The following is a 12931-nucleotide window of genomic DNA, read 5'->3' on the forward strand; positions in this document are numbered from 1 at the left end:
AACTTAAAATGATCTTTTTTCAATATTCGTCTCTTTTAATTAGCACAGCTTCTGACAGTGAAACCTTTTGAGTTAAAACCCAGTTTTCAGCTTAACACATATTTATTAGTACGGCACCTTTTGTTTTCCTTAGCTCAACTTTCAAAACACACACTATATCATATTTCTACCGAGACAACTTTAACATGTTTAACACAACTAACACGTTAAAAATGAAAATTGAGGTATTTGTACAGGTATCAGAAGATTTGGCACAGAGCTCACAAACTGACACCCTGAGAGCCCAGTCTAGATTCTTTGGTATGTATCATCACAAGCCCAGAAGAGCCTGTCCCCATTAAAGGGGGAAATGTCCAAGCAAAATTGTCCATTTTCCAGAGTCGCGTTAACCTCTGACTCTGCACTGTGTGTGTTCAGGACCTGGTTTAGAGCATAAGCAGTGTTCTTAGAAGACTGAGAGATCAAATACCTGTACACACGTTCTCAGTTCACATACATGAAATAAACAGAGTAACTCTCATTATTATTATGGTGGCTCTCCTAATTTCAGTAAAGATATCAACCCTATACAAGCAAGTAAATATGATAGCTTTTATATGTGGTAGAATAAAGATACTAGTAAATATTTTAGAACAGTGCAGTGGAAGCGATTAGTTCTGCCAAAGAAATCATGTAAAACATTGCAATAGATATGAACCTTTGAGTTTTAAGAACAAATAGGACTTTTGGATTAGAGGCTAGAGTGTCTTGGAGAGGGAGGTTATTTCAGGCAGAGACCCCATCATAAATAAAGGGACATAGACAGAGAAGACATAGACTACATGGAGTTGACTGAAGCCACTCAGATCTAAGATAGACAGTGGGCTTGTAGAAAGAAAATTCTGAAAATAAGGATAGGGACAAGTTATGAAAACTCTGGACTGATACCAGTAAAGACTTTTTGATTGGGATAGCAATGTGATCCAATGTGCAATTTAACAAAGTGATAACATCCTTGAAGCAGAATAATAAATTTGAAGTCTTTGTGTTAAAGAACTGGTTAGAGCAATGTTTTCCAATTCTGTTTATAATAAAGATGCATAGTAAGAAGTACAACTTAATGTCACATATACTCTTACTGCTTCCATTGCTATTACTATGTACACCACACACACACACACACACACACACAACTTCAACAAACTTTCATAAAATTATGTGCCAGAAACACTGTTGTTTTCGATTATAATCCATTTTGTTCTTTCACATTCTTTAAAAATTGCTGATCCATGACCCCAAATATGATTCATGATCCACCAGTGGGTCTAGCTAATAGTTTGAAAAATAATTAATTAATAAGTTGTTGCAACAGTAGTTCAGAGAAACATGGTGATACCTAAGCTAAGTTGAGACAATATCAGTTAGGAATAGAAAAGAGAGAAAATATTCAGGAGAGATTTTCTGAGAGGAACTTTCTGAAGCAGATACAGAGAATAAAAGAATTATGGAGATCAAGGCCTTTCAGCCAAGTCAAAAATGTGACTTTCTACTAAAATAGAGTATGAGAAAATTCCACTTAGAATAAATATGACTTAGTGAACATGAAGTTGCCTTGGCCTACTGTTATATCAGAAAATAAAACATCATTTTTATTCACTAATAATTTGACAACATTTCTGAATACAGTTGGTACCAGAATGCCTAAATACTCTGAGCATTATACCCATTGTCTTTCCAGGACCAAGTGTTGAAAAAATCATATATGCTAAGTTAGAAATCATTTTTTAACCTTTGGTCATACTTTCAAAAAAATGAAAAGAAAAAATATATTCATAATTTATAATGATAAATCAAAATATTTTTATTTTTTATTTTCTTAAATGAGAAAATTAAATGTCAAAGCTATGGTGCTGTGACATGTTTGATAGTGTAATCACTAAAAGTTCAAAAACTCAGATGTGTTTCCCAAGCCACTGTAATGACCAGAATATATATTGTTTATTAATACTATGAATGGCAAAGAGAAAAAGTTAATGGTTTTTCTGCCTTGGTTTTCTGGCATCAGAGATTAAAATATCAGCCATAATATTTCATGAATCCTGTTTCCCTCTTTTTAATGCACAACATAATTTTTAAGGACATAAATTTCATGCTGAATCAGTTCTTTCCTCAAAACAGTAGTGACTGCTCAGCAAACACTGATCAGTGGAGTGGTCCAGTTCCCTTGATTATGACAAGAGTATCTGAGAATATACTCTAAGAATTCTTGCTTGGTTTCCCACCCCCTTGTCTTAAATATCCCAGTCATGATTTTTTTTTTCTTACCCAAGACAATGAACAGGAAATTTCTCAACAACTGCCATCATTTTCTCCTTATACCCTCTTCAGAGAAATAAAAATGATTATTTTTTTTTAATTACAAAGGAAACATTTAGACAGGATGCTTAGTATATTCATTCTGTATGCAATTTCAAGAAACAACATTTACAATAATTCAAGTAACTATTAGTCTTGCTACCCTATATATAGTCCATATTTACTTTTGTGAAAAAGAGAACAATAAAATAAAAATAAGTATCTGTCAAGCCTGAGATAGAGAACAGCTATCAAAACCCTCTCCTTCTGTATTGTGTAGTGCACACAAACCATGCATTGACAACCAGAGGCTGTGAGAGTTTATTCTTAATTGAGAAAAATGTTTTTTAGTCATTGCCCTTCCAATGTCTTACTTTTCCCTTTTACTTCTCCTATTGTTTATCCTTCCTTCTATTTTTTATCCTTTCTTGAAAAATAGGTGATGACTTACTTGTAAGTATTCATACTACTCAAAATTAAGAAGGCTCCAAGAAGAAGAATGATAAATGTCAAGTTTGAGATTGATTAAAAATGTCAGAGGGAAAAGCTCTGACTCTCACCACCCTTCCTGGTTTCCCAGACTCTTGTCTATTCATATGCTAGAGTTAACTGTGGCAGTCTAGGTTGAGGCCTAGCAAGTCAAAATATTGTCCAGAGCTGAAGTCTTGGAATAAGCCTGCATTTTTAGGCCTTATTTTTAAACCAGTGCTTAATATAAGAGGAGATATTTGTTTGTTTGTTTTTAAGATTTTATTTGTTTATTTGAGGCAGAGAGAGCATGAGCAGGGTGGGGGAAGAAGGGGCAGGGAAAGAGGGAGAAGCAGACTCCCTGCTAAGCAGGGAATACCAAGGAGGGGCTCATCCCAGGACACTGAGATCATGACCTGAACTGAAGGCAAATGCTTACCCCACTGAGTCACCCAGGTGCCCTGAGATATTTGTATTTTATATTACATTTAAATTTGTTAAAGTTACTAATCGCCTCCAGTACTCTCTATATTACTTTGAGATCATAACAGTATCCTCTCATTATTTTAAGAAGGATTGAGGAGATTTGTCCTTTCAGCAATACCACTTGTTCATATGTAGTTTTTCATAATGAGAACACTTTTTTATGAGAAATAAGGCTTCAGTGGAGAAAGAAAAGGAACACCTCAACAGTTCAGTGTATTTATTTCAAAATTAAACTCAATCTGTAGACTTTACTTCTCATTCTCACCTAGGACAATTTCCTTATTTTAGAGAAAAGATGTAGTCCGCGAATTTTACTATAGGGTCTCATTTTGAATTTTAGTCTTGTGCTTTTAAATGGTACCATCTGTCTGCTGCCTTCTTTTCTTCCTTCCTTTTTTCTTTCTTCCTTCATTTCTTCCTCCCTCCCTCCCTCCCTCCCTTTCTTTCTTTAGTCTATGTTCATCTACTTTGAATTACCTCACATTTCTTCCATACTCTGCTGGTAGGAAATCTCAGAATTAACCTTTTTCTTTCTTTTTTTTTTTTTTTTTACCCCCTTCAAATTCCTTTTCATGTTTACTTGCTTTGGAGGTTTTTCAGAGCAGCACAGCTCCTTGTATATCCTCGCTGCCAAGGAGTAACCTCCACATGCTGGGACTATTGTCTTCTCCCATCCAACCCCCACCTTTGGGGAAGAGTGTCTACAGGAGAGTGAGGAAGGAGGTAACCTCCTCACTTCTTTAGCCAACCAGACCTTCAGAACAGACATAGGAATCAATGAAGTCACTGAGATGATAGACACAAGTGTATCACATTTAAATGCAACTGAACTTGTGACCAAGATATCTAACTAAATTTGTCTGTCTAGTTCTTCCTTTTCATTCACAGGAATTAATTGATGCACAATATCAAGAGCTTAAAACCTGCCTTTACTCCTTACAAGCTTTGTAAATGTATATAGCTTACCCCAACTCAGTTTCTTCATCAATGGAGAAACATAGTGATAGTGCCTGTTTCATGGGATTACCTTGAGAATTGCATATGATATGCAAAGCAAATATAACAATTTCTGGCACATGAGGAGTACTCAATAAAACTTAGCTAATATTCTTACTGTCATAATAAAAGAACTTTATTACCTTATATAAGAATTGTGTCAAAGTCCTAATTGTAGGACTTGGCCTACACTTGGCCATGTCTATGAGCTTCTATATTTTTCATATTGCCTATGAAATTAGACTTGTTTTGTCTAATATTCAAGATGTTCTTAATCAATCATTGAATCAACCATTCAAATCCCAGTTAGTTTTTTTTGAGGGGGGGTGGCAATGGCTAAATTCCTGACAAAATGATTTGTTAGGTGTGCTATAAGTAAATTTTCCCCCTCCCCCACACTGTTGCTCAATAAGTTTTTTCTGACATGCTCTTTAATTTGTCTGCATGCTTTCCTTTTGTCTCTCACAACAGGTTGCAAAAGGAAAGGGTGTATACAAAATGATTACCTTTAGCTAGTATTTATTACCAACTCTAAGCAAGCAATTCTGAGAGGAAATTCGAATACTGTGTTTCATTTAATTTCCTCAATAGCATTTCAGGCAGTGTTAATAGCCTCATTTATAGAAAAGTTGAATCTCAGAGAGTTTCAGTCACTTGCCTTAGGTCACACAGATTGGGATGTGAGCACCAATTTCCACATAGCTACGATACCACATATAAACAATGGCCGAGGGCAGAAACTAAGCTGAATACCTTTTATTCTTAAATTTTAAACTAAAATTGGATACATATTAGATGCGTATGTATTTTATTTGATGTAAGCACAGCATATCCATTCATTAGCATATCTTCCCCACCCCTCACCCCAAAAAACTAACTTATTAGATAATATCTGTGTAGTTGTAGCCACTTTGTCCAATGACTCCATTTCGGTTTTGGCAGAAGTGTGGGAATGACATAGCCTAACATAATTCTCAGTATTCATCTTTGTCTTTTAGAATGAGTTTGAAATTTTTTTTTTTATTCTGTGATTTCCCTAGAAACAATATGGCACTGTTCTTCCCACCTTTGCCAGTAATGTAAATAAATCTGGGTTTGTGAAAAAATTTCCTCTTCTGTTTTGTCACTTAGTTATTTTCATGACATAAGTGTCATTTGTTTTTATTTCTGCCAAGTTGAGGATTTCATTAATTGTTACCTGATCAGCAAACATAAACTGTGATATGTGTACGTGCGTTTGTGTATTTCTGCGGTCATCCACCACACTGCAATGCAGACCTTCAACATGATACTTCATCTCTATTTCTTACACTTTGTTTACTGCATAATGGTATGCCACATACAAATTAACTGTTAATCCTATGCTAGGTATTTCAAAAAGTCACATCAATTCTGTATTTAATCCTTTTACTGGCATTTTGAAATCCTCTCCTTCAAGAGATCTGATGTAAAAGTATTATTTTTGTGGTTTAGATACTTAAAACCCTTTATTTCATAACTGCTCAGGATTTGGGGAACATCATGGCGGAGTGGACTTGTATAATATGCTTAAGTCCTGGTAAACTGCACTCTTTCTCCTACAGGAATGTTGGGGTGAAGGATGAGCCTATTGATATTTCTTCTGGTTCTGAAAGAAATCACATGTATAAATAGTGTCGATTAAAACCCCTGTCCTACAGTCATTCTAAAACAGCTGTGCTTTTCTTTAATATGCATTATGTCCTTGGACATGTTTCTTAACCACTTTGACCTTGGTTTCTTATCTCCGAAGTGGAGATAATATGACTCCTTACCTCCAAGTATTGCAAAAAGTATTGGTTTCAGGTCTATTTAGGGCCTACTACCCTCACTCGAGAAAGTCAGAAAGACTAATAGGGTGCATGTTTTAGCTTCCCCTAGCCATTTGGAGAGGTTAACCACAAAACCTGAATAAAAAAAAAAAAAAAGCAGGTATCAGAGATTCTTTGTTCTCTTGGCTCTTCAAGCTCAAAAGCAGGAAGGGAGCAGATAGGAACCACTTCCCCCGTGGCGGGGAAAAGAGGCTATCTCCCATTTCATGGTCTGTTGATGTATGTGGTTCTCTTGGTAATGATGGCTTGCATTGAGAGATTTCAGTGTTAGTACAGAGAAATACACGTACAATGGGATTGGCCAAAAGAGAAAAAGGTGTTAATCAGGTGTTTGGAACTTGTTTAAACATTAAATGGTGAAAAAGAATAGAGTTTGGTCTGTAATCCACTCATTATTGTTTTCTTTTCATTTAATCTATGTTATATGTGTAAAGAAGTAATTAACAACCTCCTATGTCACAGTGCACACTGTCTTACCTTAGTATCTCAGCTGACTAGTTCTATAGCTAGCATAAGTGTATAACACACATCATGGGATGAATAAATGAATGGCTAAATGAATGAGCATTATCTTATTGATATTACAGACAAATAATGGTCAAGATTATTTTTTGGCCAGATTATATCATTGTAAAATAGCACAAATAGTAAATGGTTGGAAAAAGAGTTCGGAGCGTAGTATATAGTATATAGTATTTGCACAATGAACTCTCAAGACATATCTGCTGAGTTGTTGAAAGGGGGACCTCCTAGTTGCTTTAGACTATTGAGCTAATCCTTAAGGGAAAGGCAGAGTATATTGACACACCTAAGAGAGACATCTTCCTAGGGAATTCTGTGATCCTCAGGTGTTATACATGAAGTAAGTGTTATACATGAAATTTTCCTTAAAAAATTAAATGAATTATAATTAATTTAAAACATTTTATATAGCCTTGAAAGAAATGAAAGTACCTTCAGTTCTGCGTAAAAGGAATGTTGAGAGGCGATCCCATCTGGTGTGCAATCACAGAAGAAATTTCAGAGGTTTGGAGTACATTCCTGCAGGGTTTTAATGATGGAAAATAAACACAAATAAATTTAAAATTGGACAGCTTAGAGTAAACAGGGGTTTGGCCTACATACCTAATTCTGAATATATGTTTTCATGTTTTTGATAAGTCAGAAATAGTTGGACTGTACAAAAATTTAATTTGGCTAAAGAAATAGAGGTTGAGTATATTAAATATTCTTATGTACTCTGTAGTTTTCACTCACAGAAATCCATCATTTAAAAATTGGCCACTCATCAATTTTATAGGATTAAGAATAACACGTGAAATAATATGTTAATTCATAAATGCTTGCTACACATTCGGGGTACTTTCGAGTATTATAATCCCTAAGAAGATTTTTAGAGAGAAAGATGAAGAATGTTTGATTGCAAATCTATTCATAATCTTGCTCAATCAGCAGTATTGCTACTAGAAACGCTACGAAGATCACAAAAAGTCTACTGAATTGCTGGAGTGTGACACAGCTGGTTGGTTATTTTGGGTTTCTTAATGCTTGCCCTGATTATGTGGCATTCAGCTAATTATATGACAAATATCTGACTCAACTACAGAGTAGTTAATTCACTGACCACATGTGGACACAATGTTAATCTTTCCTTCCAGTGAAAAATTAGACATAATTATGCCAAGGAAAATGAATATACTAGACTCCTACAGCTAGCACACATTATATTTTATGATGTGTCCCTCTGTCATGCTATTTTCAGTACCTCTATTTCCAACCCTCACAAAGCTTGTTTGGGCTATGCTTAGGTCATAAAAACTCTACAGTAAAGCTCATGTGAGTCAATTACTCTTTGATCTCGTGGTGTTCTTTTAGATAGCACTACAATCATTTACGATTCTTTGCATCATATACGTTGGTTTGTCTCTTAGATCAATACTGTTCTCCAGAAATATTCTTATGCTCTTAGTTTACTTTTGCTTCCTAGTGGAAAGTACCTGTCTTTCAACACCCAATTCCACTGATGAATCTCTTGTTAGTTCTTAAAAGACACGTGGCCAGACAGTTATGCTAAAGGAGCATGCTGAGTCAATCCTAAAAGTCAATCCTAAAATCCTAAAAAGTGTTAGCCAACATGGGGTAGAGGCGTTTTTAAATAAGTAATAAGAAAAAGTAATGAAAAGCGTAATGTAAGTGATTTTTTTTTCCTCCTGAAAAGATAATGTAGTAGAATGTTATTTTTGTTGGTTTAACTAGGTTGGCTGTGATTATTTTTACAGTTACAGAGAAAATGAAGTATAGATGTTATTTTTCTATTGTAGAAATTCTCTGAAAAGAATTGCTGAGAAATTGTTTTAGTGGAAAGATATATCATGTTAACTGTAACATTAACAAGTGTTGCTATTTTTACCTGAGGAAGGAGAAGTGTCTGTAATAGTGATGTTCAGAATTCGTTTTCCCCACAGTATCCAAATTCATCTTATAATTAACTTGGTTAGAATTTTAGATTATTTTTAAAGTTGGCATGGAGCACAGTTTTGGACTTGAAAAATTATCATGTCCTCAATCTTCCATGAATTCCCCAGTAAGATGTTCATTTTGGCTTCTGTTCACATGTAGCTATTTTCCAAAGCAGTCCCATTCATAGTACTCTTACTGTGATGGGAATGAATAATATCTAATCTCATATAGTACACAGATCATGTGTAGAGACAAATACTATATCATATGACATAGTGGGTATAATTAAATATATATAACTTGAAAAAATTGTTTCTAAATAATATGATGTGTTACTTGTTTTGTTTTGTTTTCTCTGAGGAGCTCGTCCTAAATAACATAGACTTTGCTTAATTGTATGAGATGTTTGTTGTGGTGGCTAAGTGTTGTCAGAGATCTACAAAGTAATAAGATCTATTAATTAAGAGAGATAAGGAAAGATATACAAGCCAGTATTTTTAACAGCAGAGCACACATTTCACTTTCTAATTAAATCTAACTTGTTCGAGAATTTAATTAAAGTGGCAAAGAACACAAGGAAGAATATTGCGAGAAACTTTCGTAACGCAGTCAAACCTGCAAAAATACAAAAAGAAGAAATCAGTTTATTTCCCCTTTTCTTTAGAGGCTGATATAAGGAAAGAAAAATAAATCGTGTGTGTGTATATATGTGTGTTTTCATTAAGGGGTAGATTCAATAGATTTAAATGATTTTTTCTAAAGTAGCAAACTCGTTTGTTACAAATCAGAATTTTCACTTATTAACTAATTAAAACTTGCCTTTTCTTTAAGGAAATTAAAATATTTTTAAGCTATCTTTTAAATTGAGTATCCAAAGGTCTGTGTGATAGAATCAAAGAAGCATCACAAATTTGTTGAAGAAAAAATGCAAGGTGCTTTTCAAAGCTCCCTTTCAGTATAAGAATGAAATCAGGTGCAAGCACTTGAGGCCCTGGAGCTTCAGTGGAAAGAACAGGACATCAGATTCTGTCCCTCCTCCACAAAGCACAAAGCATATGTGGCGTGTTATCAGGGAAAATAGGCATTTTGAAGATGTGCTCAAAAAGAACAGAAAGAGATTTGGTAGTAAGGGCTTTTCTGAATTATTTAATATCTCAAAAAGACATATTAAATGTGACAATTCCACTTTTCTAACTTTTCGTTCCTGTTTAGGGTGGTAGAGGGCAATTGCAAATATGTTTGTGGAAAATACTATAAGGAATTATACTTTCACTTGACCTCTGGATACAGAAAAGCCACCTTCACTTGGTTATGTTTATAAAATTGTTAAAATGACTTAAGCTTGACAAGTAATGCAGATTGGAACATCAAGTCTAATATGTTTTACTTACGTATAGAAGAGTATGTGGTTTCGATTGCCTACTGCATGGCAACTGAGCTTTTGTGAATTTACCATCATATATTCGCCTATTAGGAATTCATATCATGTGGTTTTATGAAGATAACAAACAGCAAAGAGTATTCTTAGACAACAGATTGAATTAATGTAAATGACAGTTTGAGCCCTATACCAGGAGAGCACATCATTATTGAAGACAATATTCCTGAGTATGTCGTAACTTACTGAAATATAATTTTACCAGGCAGATTATTTTTTTTCCCCCAACCTGGTGAGAAGAAAATGCTTGTTCCCCATTCTCTTTTTTATGCACCCCATTTTAGGAGTGAATGTTTCATATTTATTTTTCATTTGTCCATTAATTTTTTTCCTCTTCAGGTGTAATCTAGCCCCTGTGGTGGAGTTTGCTGCAGATGTGGGAACTAAATCAGATTTTATTACCATGAATCCATCAGTTGTACAAAGAGCATTTGGAGGCTTTCGGAATGAGAGTGACAGAGAAAAATTTGTGCATAGACTTTCCATGCTGAATGACAGTGTCCTTTGGATCCCTGCTTTCATGGTCAAAGGAGGAGAGAAGCACGTGGAGTGGGTTAATGCATTAATCCTTAAGAATAGACTGAAAGTGCGAACTGCCTATCCATCATTGAGACTTATTCATGCTGTCAGAGGGTAAGTGTCTGCAAAGGACCAGTCTGTCCTTGGCACAATGGAACATATAACTACACATTTTCCCTAGACAGGAGGGGGAGCCTCAGTAAAATCTCCCAATGGATATATGTTTCCACTTTCTCTATAATAGCTACTCTGTTCACCAACTTGAATTTTGTTTATGTACCATATTATTTTAGCTCACTCTCTTTCTTGAAAAAGCAAATATTTAAACTTGGTACTTATTTATGTCTGCTCATGAACAAACTACTGGTTTTTATGTTTTCCTGTGTTAAAGAGTAGTAAGGATTCATAGTAAAGTTGATGAATTTGGGATAAGAAAACTACCAGCAGAAGTGCTAAATGACTATTGGGTAATATTGTGTAAGCATAAATGTTAGATGTATTTAAGGAGCAATTAGGTCCCATCTGTAGTTAAGAGGCCTACCAGAGATAGAGAAGGCTGACCGAGATGATATGCCTTCATGCTCCCCCCACAAGTTCACAGATGCCATTTTTATGAATTAAGTCAACAATTACCTTTTATTAATACGAGCTTAGCTGTAAAACCTAAGAGATAGACTTTTATTTAAAAGTGGCAAGTGACCAAAAGGCCAAATTCAGTCATGCATATGTATAAATGTGTGAAATATGTAATACCAAGATAAGCAATAATGTATTTTATTGAATATCTACTGTCAGATATTGGACAGAAAAATGAAGAAGGCTGATCACTACTTTAAAGGAATACATAGGTTTTACAGTGGAAACAGATCCATACACAACTACCTAGGACATAAATGCCTGGTAAAGGGGTATATTTTCAGGAGTGTAGAATTTGTTCCTCGGGTTAGCAAAGAAGACTTAAAAATCTAACATTTAAACTAGACTTGAAGTAGTGATGGCGACAGAAAAAACCAAACAGAAGGGAATATTATTGCATTATTAGATTGAACTGAGACAAGGAAATAATTAAGCACATGATAAACTTATGAAATGAGGGAGTCCCTTGTGGAGCATTGGAATACGAAGTTGGAAAAATAACTTGTGATGTGGTTAGGAAAAGTATCAATTTTAGTTTGCATAAAGCACAGTTGTATGTGTGAATTTAGGAAAGTAAATCTTATAACAGCTGACTCTGCATGGCAAGAAGAGGTGCTAGAGGTGTGAAGACCAATTAGACTTTTTGATTCATTGCTCATAAGATGATAAAAATGTAGGGCAGAATCAGTGGCCATGGGAAGGAAGGGCAAGTTCAAGGGACCAATAAAGTAGAATGACTGGAAGTTCTAAAAGAAAAAAGGGTTTCCACACTCAGAGTTAAAAATAGTTTGCTTCATATACTGTAATTAGGACTGGCCTAAGGTGTTTTCGTTTTGTTTTGTTTTGTTATCATGATACTTTCCTTCTGGGATTTACCATTTCCTTGGTTAAGACTCAGGACAGTGTCTTGGATTGTGTTATTCTGCACACAATTAAATTGCATTCTTATAATTAGATCATGGTTATTCAACAGTCATTCTTTTGATGTTTGACATGAAGCTTCAACAAAGTAAGATAAAATACATTCATTTGGAGGATAAGTAATTTTTTTTTAATTGCAAAGATTCCTGGTAATTACAATCTGACTCCAAAGGGAAAAAAATGTGTTTTTAACAGGATAACTTTATAAAGCATTGTGCTAAGAACACATCTTATTATTGACTCCACATGTTAATGTTGAGTATCGTTTGAGTGTGAGAAAATTTTAAAGATAACGCTCTGTCTTGTTGTCTTACCTTACACACAGACACACTCTGAACATATACCTACACACGTCAGTGATAGCTTGTTAAGATTCAAAAACGAGTATTTTATAGTAAGTGCTCATCGATTATAGGAAACTACTAAAATTTAAGATTACTCTGATTTAGTACTATTTTTAATAAACTATTTTTAGAGCAGTTTTAGGTTCACAGCAAAATTGAGAGTGAGGGACAGAGACTTGCCATATACTCCCTGCCCCTCCACACATGCAGAGCCCCGTTATCAACATCTTGCACCACAGCTATACCTTGGTTACAACTGATGGACCTGCATTGACACATTATCACCCAAAGTCCGTAGTTTACAGCTCACTCTTAGTTTGTACATTCTGTGGGCTTTGACAGATGTATAACAACATGTATGCACCACGAGAGTATGGTACAGAGTAGTTTCGCGTTCCTAAAAGTCCTCTGTGTTCAGCCTATTCATCCGTACCTCCCCACTAACTCATGGCAAGAACTGTTTGTTTTTTTACTGTCTC

At 34.9% G+C, this 12931-nt stretch overlaps 1 protein-coding gene and 1 long non-coding RNA gene across 2 annotated transcripts in view; one reads left to right on the forward strand and one right to left on the reverse strand.

Annotated features, from left to right (window-relative positions):
* Positions 1–12931, forward strand: part of ST8SIA4 (ST8 alpha-N-acetyl-neuraminide alpha-2,8-sialyltransferase 4) — an 89988-nt gene that overhangs the window by 31079 nt on the left and 45978 nt on the right. Inside the window, 1 exon segment of the mRNA XM_008700900.2 lies at positions 10372–10665. Coding sequence (XP_008699122.1) covers positions 10372–10665 — 294 coding nt within the window.
* LOC103672224 overlaps positions 1–12931 on the reverse strand; it is a 49828-nt gene that overhangs the window by 24282 nt on the left and 12615 nt on the right. The window contains exon 3 of the long non-coding RNA XR_571134.2: positions 7089–7175. This is a non-coding gene — a long non-coding RNA (uncharacterized LOC103672224). The remainder of the gene's footprint in view (positions 1–7088; positions 7176–12931) is intronic.

This window comes from Ursus maritimus, unplaced genomic scaffold (genome assembly GCF_017311325.1).
Source record: "Ursus maritimus isolate PB19 unplaced genomic scaffold, ASM1731132v1 scaffold_5, whole genome shotgun sequence".
Taxonomy (NCBI): domain Eukaryota; kingdom Metazoa; phylum Chordata; class Mammalia; order Carnivora; family Ursidae; genus Ursus; species Ursus maritimus.